This window comes from Lissotriton vulgaris, chromosome 7 (genome assembly GCF_964263255.1).
Source record: "Lissotriton vulgaris chromosome 7, aLisVul1.2, whole genome shotgun sequence".
NCBI classification, from domain to species: Eukaryota; Metazoa; Chordata; class Amphibia; order Caudata; family Salamandridae; genus Lissotriton; species Lissotriton vulgaris.
Window position 1 is genome coordinate 724622586 of NC_141695.1, and position 15241 is coordinate 724637826.

General features: G+C 43.9%; 1 protein-coding gene across 1 annotated transcript in view; it reads right to left on the minus strand.

Moving 5' to 3' along the window:
* The window catches only part of LOC147702336 (ATP-binding cassette sub-family A member 10-like), a 1673715-nt gene that overhangs the window by 799793 nt on the left and 858681 nt on the right, over positions 1-15241 (minus strand). The window contains exon 19 of the mRNA XM_086930968.1: positions 6948-7149. Coding sequence (XP_086787094.1) covers positions 6948-7149 — 202 coding nt within the window. The remainder of the gene's footprint in view (positions 1-6947; positions 7150-15241) is intronic.

Genomic DNA, 15241 nt, shown 5'->3' on the forward strand with positions numbered 1-15241 from the left:
CCTGGAGAGACATGTGTGGAATTGTATTCCATGTGAATGTAGTGATAAATCACACGTGGTGCATGAGTCTTGAATTAATCCGGTAACCCTGCCCAAGCAGCTTTGGCAAAGGGTAGCCACGCATATTTGTTGACCATTTTAGGGTTTCGCTGTCAGTGAGAAGTATGCCATAGTTATGATGGACTATTTTTCTAAAGGGCCTGAAGTGGGATTTGTAAAGGAAGTGAAAGCTAATTATATCGTAGCATTTTGTGAAGAATTTATTAGTCGAGCGGGTTGTCCAGCTGAACATATGACAGATAATGGCCCACAATTTGTATCAGAAGAATTCAGCGAGTTCCTCGAAGTTTGGGGAATCGGGCACTGCAAGACCCCTGTGTATCATCCCTGGGGAAATGGCTTAATTGAGCATTTCAACTGAGTTTTGGGGCAAAGCATTCAATTGGCTCTGGCTAGCAACCTCTGCTGGAGAAGACAGGTGAAGGAGATGCTATAGAACTTTTAGGTCATTCCGCTGCTGTAACGGGCGAAAATCCTATCTGCCTTCTCAAGGGAAGGGTGCCATGGGCCTCATTTATGAGGCCTTGCGTCAGTTTTGCGCTGCGGATGCGTCACTTTTTGTGACGCATCTGCGGCGTAAAACATGCGCCTTGTTGCGCCATATTTAAAAAGTGACGCATCTAGGTAGATGCGTCACTTTTTAAACCCCTGCGCCACATTATAACTGCGTCAGGTATAATGTATGCAGAGGGGGCGTTCCCCCGCAAAAAGCCTCGTAATAGTGACGCAGTGAAATCTATGAGATTTCACTGCGTCACTTTTAGGATGCGGTTGCGTCAAAATCTTACGCCTGCCTCACAGCAGGCGTAAGACTGACGCAAGCCCTTTCACATGGGGCTCTCCCCATGTGAAAGGACGCATTGCTGGAGATGCGTCACTTTTGTGACACACTCCAGCAATGCGTCACTTTTGCGCTTACAGATGCGTCAGAAATACTGACGTATCTGTAAGTCCTTGCGACATGATGCGTCATACATTAAATATGACGCATCATTGGTGTCGCAAGGAGTGCGCACTGAAAAGTGACGCATCGCTGTTTTCACGCAGCGATGCGTCACTTTTCATAAATGAGGCCCCATGTACTCTGGTAGTCCCAGCCTGGATGGCCACGTCTGGGCCATGTTGTGTGGACTATTCCACGTTTCGTGAGAAAGTTGATGATTATCAGACAAGGTATAAAGAACGCCACAATGTGAAAGTAAAGAAGAGTGACAAGGTTTTTGCAAATGGCACCTGGGTCAGGGTGAATGTTGGTAACCTTAAAAGGTGGCTGAGCTTCACTTCCAGAATCCAAAGGGGATTGATGACACCATGTGGATCTCCTATTCGAAATGGGCATCATGTTACGCGACTGCCTGCCAGAAGAAGTGTTCTGCTCACCACAGTGGTGATGATTATGTAACAGTAGGAAACAGCTAGGCCGACGAAGTTGCACAATTCTGTGCTCATGGATCATGAACCTTCGTGTGAATGGCCTTAATAAAGACATACAGTGGACGTCTATCCCTTAACATGCTAGCTTAAGCTTCTTCCTTCACCTGTACCATTATGTTACATACTTTCACACAACATGATTGTTGGCCCCTTGGCCTACCTCTATTGATTGGGCTCTTCAGCATTCTTGAGGGCTACCTGTTACACTCCTGTGCTTTATCAGTGATGTATCAAGGTGTACTCTTTTTCTTTTGACCATCCAGCCATGGTCCCTGCTAATCTTCAGCATGATACAGGATATTCAAATGGGGGCATGCACCCTCTGAGAATATTAATGCACTGCTCTACTTGCCATCATGTTCCATTAATGATCTGTATAAAGGCCTCTTCATAGCATCAATCAGGCGCTGTCATTCTGCAGTAAATGCCAGACTGAGATATGCTGGACCATTATGCCGTATATTTAGGCACCATGCACATTCCACTCCGCACTACATCTCCCATCAGCATTTAGTGTCATCACGCCACTTACAAGTGTTCTCAAGGCACTCTACTCTGCAACCCCATTGCAGCCGACACCAGCATCCTCAAAACATGTCAGTGGATGGACTTCATAGAGGCATCCTCCTGAGATAAGCAGCTCATACATGAATCATGCTATACTTGCGACTCGCTAAAATAACTGTATATGTTATTGCTTTGCCTGCATTTCGGAGCTCCACTGTTTACAACTATAACAAGCACGCTTGATCAATATTTTAACTTCTATTGACACAATTGATGGCAGCTTCACTAACCCCTCATCATGTTACTTCAACTTCAAACCGGCAATGTAAATTGCCTGTGGCTTTACTTTCATGCCACGTCTGCCAGTAAGCTTGTGTGGGTTATAATATGTACGCCACAACTCTATTAATGGTTTACATAAACTTCCATGGTGGAAACATTGTTCCATTGATTGGGCTGTTAGTGGCACTATATTGTTAGATGTTTCTAAAACTATTGCAGTAACGCATTTTTCTTTATATCTCCTTACAGGTCGTTAGCTAGTGGATTCGCTGTTGAAACATTGGAGATCACTAATTTCGGTTCTTTTTTTTTTCTTTTATATGTACGTTGTTTGAGCAGAAGTGAATCTTCCTAAGGTCCTGATGAATGCTGATATACCGCTAATCGGGGTCTTTTGGCAGAAACATGTTGACCAATGACACACGTAAGCAGGGTCAGTTGACTGCTGCTGTGTCTCTTTATAACCTTGACACAGACATGCAAGAATGAAGTTGTACGCCTGCTCTGAAGTCAGTTTTAATCACTATCACCCCATTTTTGTTCACATTTTGCATGCTCTGCTAGCGTCACCACCCTGTATGTCTCCATAGTGTTTTCTACCACATACATCCGAAGTGCTTCTCCTGAATAGAAAAGGAGTTGTAGCCCACACCGTGATCTGCTGTCACAGTGTGAATAGAATCCCAATAATGGAGCATGCCACCTCTGGTGGGTGAGAGATTTCATCCTACAAAAGGAATACTTTTTGCCCTGTTAGGTTTCTAATTATTCTTTAGACCTAGTTGTTTCTTCTGTGTGAAATTTATATTAACTGGGAGTGAACACCCGCCGGTCTCTAAATCTCCCCTAGACCTCCTTTTTTGTTTACATTATGATTATTATGATTATTAGTCATTCAGCACAGATACGTTTGTTGAGGGGAGGGGAATCCTAGTATTCACTTACTCCTGTATATTGGTCACATCTTATATACTCAATCTAATTGTCTTTTTGTGCTTTCTATATTCAGAATGTCAATGATTTTTCAAGCCTGTAGATGATCCATGTTGCCGTCTACCTAACTTAATAGTAATAAACGTTTGGATTTTTCACACAACTCTAGGTGAGTTTTGCATGGCCATGAGCACAATAATTTTAGACATCACACCAGTTTTGGCCTTTTTGATTATTCCAATATATCACTACACGGGTTCCCCACCCCAACCTCCTGATGAAGACCCATCCAGATGGTTCCCAGTAACCTCGTTATCTTGGGTCAAAACATCGATGCTCTAAATATTTGCCTGTACTAAGACATAATTCCATTTGGGCATTTAAGACAACTTTCCGGTTGCCCTGGATATATGGAAATTCAGAAATGTATCATCCTTGACGGGCAACATACAGGTGTCTGAAGCACTGCAATTTTTTTATCTTCTATTTAAGTTTTGCAGTCACTAAACTCTCACATGTAACATTGCACAAGCACTTTTTCTACTTTTGCAGGACTGTGGCAACCTACATTTCAGTGTACATAGATACACTCATATATTTAAGCCATAATATATGCATTTGATATATTTCACCTACATTTCAGTGTACATAGATACACTCATATATTTAAGCCATAATATATGCATTTGATATATTTCTGTCGTTGGTTGTGTTTTTCTTTTACATTTCATTTCCTTTTCTTAAAAGAAATGTCTCTGTTGTTTAAAGCATTATTTGTGTTCTGTTGTTCTACTCAATGGGACCATTTGTTTATTGTCCTAATGGTGCCCAGGTCCTGAGGTTGACTGGGCTACCCCTTTGCATTGCCATGCACTATACTTTGTGCCTTATTTATCATGTAGTTGCATTGCACTTGCGCAACAAAACGGATTGCAAGCATGACACAACTACTAAGGGCAATTTATCAAGCCATGCAAGGTGACCTTGTGTGGTCTGGAGTGGCTTGATAAATCTGGAGTAAAGCAATGCAGCGTAAATCATTACATTGAATTATTCTGTCCCAGGGAGATGTTCTAGGTGTGGTGCACAGGTGTTCACACATAACACCTATGGACTTTGATGCATTCCCAGATTTACCATAAGTGGTAATCAGTCAATCAGTCACTTGCAGAGCACACTACTTACCCGTGAGGGTCTCGAGGTGCTGAGGGGAGTAGGGTGCTGCTACTGCTTGAAGAGCCAGGTCTTGAGGAATCTTCTGAAGGTGAGTAGGTCTTGGCTCTGTCGCAAGTGGGTAGGGAGGGTGTTCCAGGTCTTGGCAGTGAGGAAGGAGAAGGATCTGCCACCAGAGGTTGTTTGTTGGATGCGGGGGACGGTTGCGAGGGCGAGGCTGGTGGAGCGGAGCTGGCGGGTTGGGGTGTAGAAGCTGAGTCTGCTGTTCAGGTAGGCTGGTTCGGTGTTGTGGAGTGCTTTGTGTGCATGGGTGAGGAGCTTGAAGGTGATCCTCTTGTTGACGGGGAGCCAGTGCAGGTGTCTCAGGGGGGTGATGTGCCTGCGACGAGGGATGTTGAGGTTCAGTCGGGCGGAGGCCTTTTGGATGCGTTGTAGTCGTCATAGGTGTTTGGCGGGGATTCCTGCGTAGAGTGCATTGCCGTAGTCTAGTCTGCTGCTGACGAGGGCCTGGGTCACCGTTCTTCTTGTTTCGGTCAGGATCCATTTGTAGATCTTGCGGAGCATGCAGAGGCTGTTGTAGCAGGCAGAAGAGATGGCGTTGACCTGCTTCGACATGGAGAGGGAGGAGTTGAGGATGAATCCTAGGTTGCGTGCGTGGTCCGTGGGTGTCCGTGCTGTTCTTAGTGTGGTCGGCCACCAGGAGTCGTCCCAGGCAGAGGGGGTGGGGTCGAGGATGAGGACCTCTGTCTTGTCCAAGTTCAGTTTCAGACGGCTGCTCCTCATCCACTCGGCGACGGCCTTCTGGTTGGTTTTGGTTTTGGCGGTGTGCGGGTCCTTGGTGAGGGAGAGGATGAGCTGAGTGTCGTCGGCATAGGAGATGATGTTGAGGTCATGCTAGCGTGATAGACCTGGATTTGGGCCAAAACTGCTACGCATCCCCAGCTGAGCATTCTGCAGCACACACAGAATGAGGTACATGCCTCAGGGGAGGTTTTGTGCAGGAAGGGACCCCCTCCAGCACAAAAACAATCCTGCTTACAATGAAGTCAACCTTTCACCATGGTGCACCACCGCTGGGAAAGGACAGGAATGCACTGTATATTGTTAAGTACGGCTCATTCCTGCCCTTTCCCTATCGCAAAACACTGCAAGATGACTTGCTTCGATGCATGGTAATTACATAAATATGACTCTAATTTATGACTGTAACTGTAAATTTATTGTGTCGTTAATAAAAACCATTACAAAAATAAAGTGCATCATTTAAAATTGGTCAATGTGCAAGCATAATTAAAATTAAAACTATTTATAAAAACATACTATGTATAGTCAATACCGTTACAGATTTGTATTAGTCCTGTGCAAGAGTTCATGTTTTTTTTTCTTTTTTCAGAAGCTTAATGTCAAATTTAATCGATCTTCTATGAGTTGTGCAGGTCCATTGGCACTGGACGTGGGCTGACCCAAAATGGCAAGTACAACTTCTTTAGTGATAGCAAAATCGAATGTATTTATTGGCTCTTTACGATGAGTCTTCTTTTGTTCTCAAACTTCGTAATAAATGTGACTGTTCTACAGATCAGTTATCAGTAATTTACGAATAAATAGATGTTTTCCTAAATTATGACCATCAGTGATTGTTCTGAACAAAATCGCGCAAGGTAGAACATTATGACCCAGATCACAGGTTTGGCACCATTCTCTGGGACAACTGCAGGAGTACGAAATTGCTCCCCATAATCCCTGCACAGAATTCCTTCAATAACAAATTAGATCCCAGATGCTATTCTGCATATATTTCTGATTCTCATGAGTTTAATGTAGATATTTACCATGTGTTTGCAGGACCTCTTTGTGAGGAGGCAAGCAAGGGGTGAGCTGGCAGTAGAGAATGTTGCCTGGAAAGGGGAAGCATTACATGATTTCCCTTGTACCTTGCATGATAATTTGGTGGAGCTGGGAAACTTGTCCAGCAGTGCAGCCCCTTTTCAAAGAGATTTTGCCATCTGGATTTGCTGGTCATTAAAATCAAGTAAACTTTCTCCAGAACTGGGTGTGGCACACCAGACCACTAAGGGAAACATCACTTACAATGCATTTATTACAACGCACTACCATTACAACGCAACCATTACAACGCAAACCATTACAACGCATTGCGCTGGGGGGCGCTCTAGGATAGGGAATATATTTAATTTACTATCCAACACCTTCCCTACTATCCACGGGGACTGGAGTTGGAATAGTAAATTAAATAAATCACTATCCAGCGCTTAAAAGCACTATGCGTTGTAGTGGTATGCGATGTAAAAACCGCGTTGTAACAGCAGGCGTTGTAATAGCCTGCGTTGTAACGACACCAATCCGACCACTAATAGTACTGCAGACAAAAATCCACATAGGAATTATGCTCTGCGATAAGTGTAATTGGTCCTTATATTGTTTTTTGCACAAGCTCATCATGTTATGTTATGTTATGTTAAAATTTTATTAAGCGCAAAACAGCTGCCCCAGCAACGAGGGGTCCCGGCCTGTCACTTTATAGGGATACTACTTACATGGATCTCAGTGCTTTACTTTCATTTTTTAACTTAAGGACACGAACTCTTGCAATGGCCAACACTTGTTGCCTCCATAGAGCTAGGCCGCTGACTGTGGCCTTGCCTGTTTCCGAAAGTGAGAGTAGAGTTTGCTCCATTTCATCAGGAACACCGTCATCTTTTTCCTCTTCCATCTGCTCCTGACTGAAGACCCCATAATCTGTAATATAAGAAAGAAGGTCTTAAGAAGACATCACATATTTCTTTGGAAAACTAAAGTACAAGTTCTTTTTTGTCAGGCTAAAACAACAAAGTTAGAGTGTCTGCTAAGACTGCACGCATTTTAGCTTCGAAAGCGATAAGCACCAGAATCCCAAACAGAGATGGGACATGCAGTGATGGCAAGGCAAAAGCCATTGCTGGGAAGCAAATTATATGGTCATACAAAAAAGGCGGATTAGCTGCTTGCACACCAAAGTGCTGGGGGTCAAAATAGGCTTCTGTCTATCTTGTCGGAACATACCTCTATGCTGCTGCATTAGTTGGACAAGGAACAAATGGTGGTGGTGTACCTACCCTGCAGTACATAAGAGACTCCAGTGTCTCCTAGTATGGAATTATCTGAATAGACATGTATGAAATTGGAGCATTTGTTTTAAATAAACCTATGCTTAACACCCTATTAGTTTGGCCTAACCGAGATGCAATGCATAAAGCGTTTATGCAACACTCAAATAATTAGGTGAAAACACAGCACAAGTAAAATACCAAACCAATATAGAAGTATATTTAAATAAACAAAATTACACCATAATAAAAAAATCTAATAATTAGAATTGAAGAAAATAATTTTTAAAGTCTGAATAAAAAATAGGGCAATAAGCTCAAATAACCAACCGTTGGTATCTGGTTGCGTTAGACCGGTTCAAAATCAAAAGTTAATGCGGACTGTGATAGATCGCAAGACGGATACATTGAGCAGGTTAGACCCGGGTCAAAGTTTACCCTCTGACTTAAAAAATGTAATGGAGAAAAAGTAGTTGTTGATGAGTCAGCAGCTGGGCAAGCTACCATCTAGTTCTGAAGTGGAGTAGGCTCGATGATAGTGGTCAGCTGAAAAGCAGGGTCCGGGTTGGGCATTGATGAAGGCTGTGAAGTTTTAAGCAGGCAAATTCTGAAGTCTGTGTCCAGGAAGACCTGGAAGTTTATTGGAAGCTGCTCAACATCAGTCTCTGTGAACTCCTTCATGTTCAGCCTTAAAAACTTTTTTCCTGAATGACAGATCCTTTTCAACGGGGAACATCGTTTACAACGCCGTGCTTACACCGCACTCCCTTAACAACGCTGCCATTACAATGCAAGTCGTTACTACGACTTGTGCTGGATGGCGCTGTTGGTTAAGGAATATTGTAATTTTATATTCCAACATCTTCCCTACTGTTACGTCGACTGGTGTTGGAATATAAAATAATAATATTCCACAATCCGCGCCCTCCAACGCAAGTCGGTGTAACAACCTGCGTTGTAATGGCAGCGTTGTCAAGTACCGCAATCTAAAAGATCGCGTTGCACTGACATACATCCTCTTCAACGGGTCAAAACCCCTAGGTGAAGATGACAGAGAATTCAATGGTGATGGCTGTGGCTTCAATGTCGATCACACTCTCTTCTGGTTCTTCAGGCAGAAAGTTGGAAACACGTTCTTAAGTTCTAGGTCTTGCAATTTTGGAACAGAAGTTGTACACTCTAACACAACAGAAGCCAACCACAGGGTTCAGTGTAGGTCCAATTGGAATTGGTCAGCTGAGAGTTGCAAGAACAGAGGTCTGTGGAAGCTTGCTATGTCCCTGTAGCTCAGACAGGTTGTCATCCAGCTGACCATTGGAGTCACTTCTGGTGGGCAACTGTTCAAGGACATCAAGTCCAGTCTTCCTTTAGGTTTTTCAGACAGCAAGGCAGCCCTTCTTCTGAGTTGTCACAGGTCAAGGATTGTTTTGAGAGGTCAGTGGGGTCCCCATTTATGCCCAATGCCAGCCTACAGGAGGTATGCAATCCTTTGTTCATCCCCAAAAAAACAGTTCTGGTTAGTGCCTCCCCCTTTTTTTTACAGAGCTTTATATAGCACAAACTTCAGAGCGCTTTACATAGCACCAGTTGCATTACATGAGCACACATTCATCTTTGTTAGGCACGGGGAGATTAAGTGATTTGCTCAGAATCACAGGATGTTCGGCCTCATTGCCGAGACTCAAACCCAGTTCTCCAGATTCAAGGTCGACCGCCCTAGCCGTTAGGCTAACTCCTCTACCTTTCACTAGGTTTAGAGCCAGCCTGTTTATAGAGACAAAAGAGAGGCAGACCTAGGAGTGTAATTTGCCAGTAACAGGGTAGGCCTCCTTTGAAGATCAGGACGGGGCTGGGAAAAACCCTGTGCCACCCAGTCAAGGGAGCAGACCCTCTCCACACACTTAGAGCCCCTAGTCCACTGCCTCGGAGCAAAACACATCTCACCACAAGGGAGCAATCAGGGGTAAGGTGACAGCTGGACACTGGTAGAAAAGCATTTTGGTTATAGGCAGAAAAATGGCAACTTTCTAACAGTAGCATTTCGAAAACAGTAATACAAATGATGCATTTTTCTAGGCATTCCCAAAGGCAATACAGCACCTATTAAAGGTAATAGTGTAAATCAGTATTAACCTATGGGAGAACCAACCTTTCTACAGTGAAAAACTACTTTGTACGTTGTTCACTGCCAGGACATGTAAAGCATTATATATACATGTCCTAGTGTTAAATGCCATGCATCCTGCCTTTTGGGATTCACGGCCTATGCTAGAGGTGACTTATAAAAATTAAAAAGGAAGGTTCAGGACTGATAAAAAGCACATTTTGCTAGGTTGAAATGGCATTTTAGAAATGTACTACAGGCAGTGCTACTTTAGTGGTTGGCACAAGGAATGCTGCAGCCCACTAGTATTGTTTAATTTATTAGCCCTGGCTACAGGCAGTACAACATACTAGGGACGTCCAAGTAAACTAAATGTGCCAATTAGGGGTATGACAATGTTACCATGTTTAAAAAGGTGAGCACAATAACTTTACCACTGGTTGACAGGAGTAAAGAGCAGAGAAGTGAATGGCCTACAAAAACTGTTTCAGCAATAAAATGCACAAATCTGAGGGTACACTGCGCAAAAGATGGTAATTTCCAACACAGATTATGCAGACCCCATAATTGCATGCCTGGAAAACTTGGAATTGTAGTGGCAGTATTCCTCCGAGGGTTATCACTCTCAGTGAAATTCTACCACTTGCACTCAGGACCAAAGGAAAGCTCATGATTGTTAGTAAGGGATCTGTTAAAGGGGTTGGCCAAGAGTCAGAAAGTGTAGGTATACTACAAGGGTAATAGGCCGATTTCACAAAATAAATCAAAATCTGCGCCTGAAGGTTTACTCCTACGCGTGAGGGTAGATTTAAACATTATTGGAGCCCTTCAAGTAATTCAGTGGTACTCATGCACAACTGTGATAGCCTAAGCAGTTACACATATGAAATGCGTACTATGGCCCTCATTACAATGTCGGGAGGTATCACTTTTGCCCAACACAGCATCGGTCATGGGACTGATTGACACCCGGTTAGCAGTTCCGACTGCCTCATTAGGATGCAACCAAACACTAGGGTATATTTAAAAGAATTACCGCTAATCAGTCTTTGCGTTGGTTAGTGGCAATTTTCTTAATGCTCTCTATTGCCAAAAACGATCACCCTGTTAGCGACGTATCTACAATACATTGCTAGAAGGGGATAGTATCAAATAGCCATGGTGAGATCTGCTGCTAACACTAACGTCAAGGCCATAAACATTTTGACTTCATCCTGGAACACACAGATAATGGTAAGCTGACTTGCAAGGTACACAACATTGAGCAAGAACTTGCCAAAATCCCCCGGAGTACCCTGAGTGCAGCGTTGGAGGTGTAGCAACTATCAGCACTTGTGAAGTGTCTGGCAGGAACAGTGGAGGATGCGGAGGGCAGCTCCCAGCATAACAACTGCTAATAGAACCAACAGAACACCTCTGAAATGCTGTAACAAATCGTTATCAAAAATGAAAAAGGAAGACCTAACTGTTGCTTTATAGTATCTTTATATCGTTTTCTGAGTCAAAAAAGTTAATTCTATACATTATATACATTAACTGTCATTATATCAAATACAGTGCAAAAACAATTGACATTAGTGAATAGTGAGTTTGTGATAAACAAATTATATCTAAATTTCATATAGAAAAACTGTACACGTATATACACAATCTTAATTCGTAAGACCATCAACTAATACAATCCCGAAACCCTATCATTGCTTTTAAATCTGTTGAGGGCTCCAAGTTTATGTGGCCTGTGAATAGATGTCGACGTTTCGACCCTTAAAGCGCCAATGTTTTCAGTCGCGGCGGGTCTTTATCAAGACAATAATATACGCAGCACGACAGTCCTATCAACCAGGTGCGTTAGTCACGTGGAAGGGAGATTTTTCTTTAGTCACGGTTTTCGTCGCAAAAGATGATTTGGATACTCCGCCTTGCGTCTCGAATCGGCTGCTGGCAATCAGCCGATTTGAATGGCAGCCATTGTGCATCAATGTAGGAGAAAAATACAGGGAGGCTTATTCATGAGTCCCTTCTGACAGTTTAACACCGCTGGTGCATCTTTTTCTTGACATACTTGCTGCATGAATTTTGCACCACGGTTTGCCGAATTTACAAAATTATGCATCTAGGCATATGTGTGACCTTGCAAAGCCCTGTGCCACATTATACCAGCAAAAGACACACAATTGGTGGACGGAATGCAAAACATTCACCTCCAGTCAAGCGATCTGGGTTAAATCCATCATTCTTTTGCTCACCATGCCACCCCAGTTTAGAACTGGCCATATGCAAAGCAGCCTTCACTTTGTGCCTTCATAGGAACAGTCCAGCACAAAGTGCCAAGCCAGGTCCTCCATAGTCCGGCAACAAGCTTCCTAGGACCAGTTTTGGATAGTTTGATTTCAGTGGCACAGTGAGCCCGGGACCCAGGTCTGGGCATACCCGGCACACTTAGGGCGAGAAAGCAAAAGACACACAATTGATGGGGCACAGGGTCAAGATCGATTTGCATATGGCTGGGTCCAAACTGGGGTGGCGTATTGGGAAAAAGAACGGTGGCTGTAACTCAGATCTTTTGACTGGGGGAGAATATTTGCATTGTCAGCATTCCGTCCATCATTTGTTTGATGTAACAATCCTGTCTCTCCTCAGGATTGCATAATCCTGTGAATTAGACTCAAGTATAACAGGGGTTGACAACGCAGTAAGCCAGGTTTCAATATGAAAGAGCACTTCTGGCTTGTAATCTGTCAGGAAGTCATACATCTTTGACTTGTGCTTTGGTAGAGAGTGGCAATTCAGTAAGTAACATTTTGCTGCTTATAAGGTGTGTCCCAACCTTCTTCCCTCGGGTGTCTCATAAGTCGAGCGCGAGAGGGCAAACCCACACTTATCGCAACCAATTTCATTATTAGAAATATCTATAGAGTGCTTGCTTAATCCAGCAAAAACACAAGCAAGTTGGAGAATCTCTTTGGCCATGTGATGCAAGGCAGCTGACTCTGAACCGGCAGGGGTCCTGGCCCATGGCGCCGTCCAATGACAGACGGGACATAGGTGCATCCGCGCAGCTGTCATGCTTAAGTAGCTCACCTACAGTACGGCATTGCTAAGGCGTGGCAGAATGCTAAGAACGAGGAAGGCACTTAAAAACAAACTAGAGACCCATAGCTCCACTTCCCTACTAAGTGGAGGTATTGGGAAACAAAAACGGTGCAGCTAAAATGAAACAGCAAACTAATAGTGAGAAAAGAAAGAAACCATAAACAGAATAAAACTAGTGGCACCTGACCCAAAATTGCCACTAACCGGGACCGGAGGCAGGCAAATCCCTGCTACTAGTGTGCAACAAGGAAAAGAATGCTGGGTTAGCAAGAGTAATTCCCTGTAGCTCATCCAAATGAGGGCTAATCAGAACACCTTGCAGTGAAGAATCCGCTGGGTCCACACAACAGTCATACTTAAGTAGCCTGCCTACAAAAGGCCATGGCTAAGGGGTGGCAGAACGCCGAGAATGAGGAGGGCAAATAAAAACAAACTGGAGCCCCATAGCTCCACTTCTACCTGGCAGGCTACCTGCCCAGGTGGAGGCACTGGAAAACAAAAATAAGCGCAGCTAAAATTAAAACAGTAAAGTATTGGTGAGAAAAGAAACCATAAACAGAATAAAACTGGCAGGCCGGACCTAAAATGTACGCCGACCAGAACAGGAGCCAGGCAACTCTCTGCCAACAGGTGGATCTGTGGTGAAGAACCCAGCACCAGATGGACTAAGCTAACAGAGAAAGCTGAGGGGGGAGAGAGACCCCCTTCTCCTGAATGTAGTACATGGCTGTCAAGCTGTCCATCTGTACGAGGACTACTATGTGGGGAAGGAAGGCCTTGAGGGCTAGTTGGACAGCTAACAGCTCCAGATAGTTGACCCTGCTGATTGGGATCCCACTCTAGATGGTATCTGCGGAATTAGGTTGAGATAAGGCTGCCCCTGCAACAAGTTGTTGGTATTCTACCACTGCAGAGAGAGATGAGTGCGACAGCTGATCAACACTAGGGGCCATATGTAGGTAATCCCTATGTACAGATTCTTAAATACCAAATTTTACCGATTCGGTATTTAAGAATCGGTAATATTTCGGTAAATTTTACTGACTTGGTAATATTCGGTATTACTGATTCGGTAATTCCCATTCATTCCTATGGGCCTGGAGGCCCATAAGAATGAATAGGAAGCCATTCACTATTACCAATTCGGTAAATACTGAATCCTTAATAGGGGTAACATATTCAAGGGTGGCAGGGTGTCACATTGACACCCTGTTGCACCCCTGATTCGTGCATGTGTGCATATGTGGCGCACATACATGCCCTAAGGGCATGTATGTCTGCCAGATGGCACTGAAAAAAAAAGCATAAAAATTGCTTTTACAAGGGTATTCGGTATTTACCACCAACTTATAGTTGGTGGTAAATAACGAATCCTGAATGCAAAAATTCACTCACTTGAGTGCCTCCTACATAGGATTTTAGGATTCGGTAATTTACTGATTCAGTATTTTAAGTATTTGATAATTTACCGATTCCATTAATTACTGATTCGGTAAATTAATGAATCCTTGAAACCTGCCTCCTACATCTCAAATCCCTAAATACCGGTCGGTAACAGTGAAATTTACAGAATTTCACCGTTACCGACGGGTATTGCCCCACCTACATATGGCCCCTGATGTTTCCAACGGCCCTCTGCGTGTGACCACTCCTGCAATAAGCATTCCTGCATCAGGTACATGTACAACCTTGTCTGGGGTACTATGGCAATGCAGGAGGCCATCATAACCAGGAGGCGCATGACTGTCCAGACTGTGACCTGTTGATTTGGCTGAAAAAGAGGAAGTAACACATGGAAGGACTGGACACCTGCTGCACTGGCTAGGTTTTGCCGACCTCTGTATTGAGGATGGATCCTAAATAGGGTTGAAATTGAAGAGGCTTGAAATGGGTCTTTAAAGTGTTGATGATGAAACCCAGGTCATGGAGCAGGTTCATAGTGGCTTGAGTGTGCGCTGCGTGGCACTCTATATTAGCCAACCATCCAGGTATGGAAGTACTACTACTGCAAGGTATTTTGTTAAAACTCACAGCACTTTGAATTAGTAATGCTGTTGACCAGTTATGACAAACCAGAGTTTGTAACAATGCGCTATGTGGATTAGGATGTGGAAGTAGGTGTCTTTGAGGTTGAGTGCAGCCATGAAGTTCCACTGCTGTAGCAGTGAAATAACATCCAGAAGAGTGATCATGTGGAAGTCTTCTGTTGGGATGTACTCATTCACAGGCGTAAGGTCCAGACTGGGCCTGGGAGACCCATCATTTTTGGGAAGGAGGAAGTAGAGGGAATACACACCTGAGCCCTGTAGGTGTTGCTGCACAGACTCTATGACTTCTTCGAGGAAGGGCGCTTGGAAATCTTCCTGAAGCAGGTCTTGATGTTTTAGGGAGAGGATGTGTCTGCTGGGTGGTATGGTGGGTGGTGTGGTGATGTGCTCCGGGCAGTAACCATGTTGTATGATGTCTAACACCCACAGGTTTGGGGTGACGTGTTGCCATCTGAAGCCATCCCTCAACAGGTGTTTGTGGTCGGGGGATGAGTGGCAAG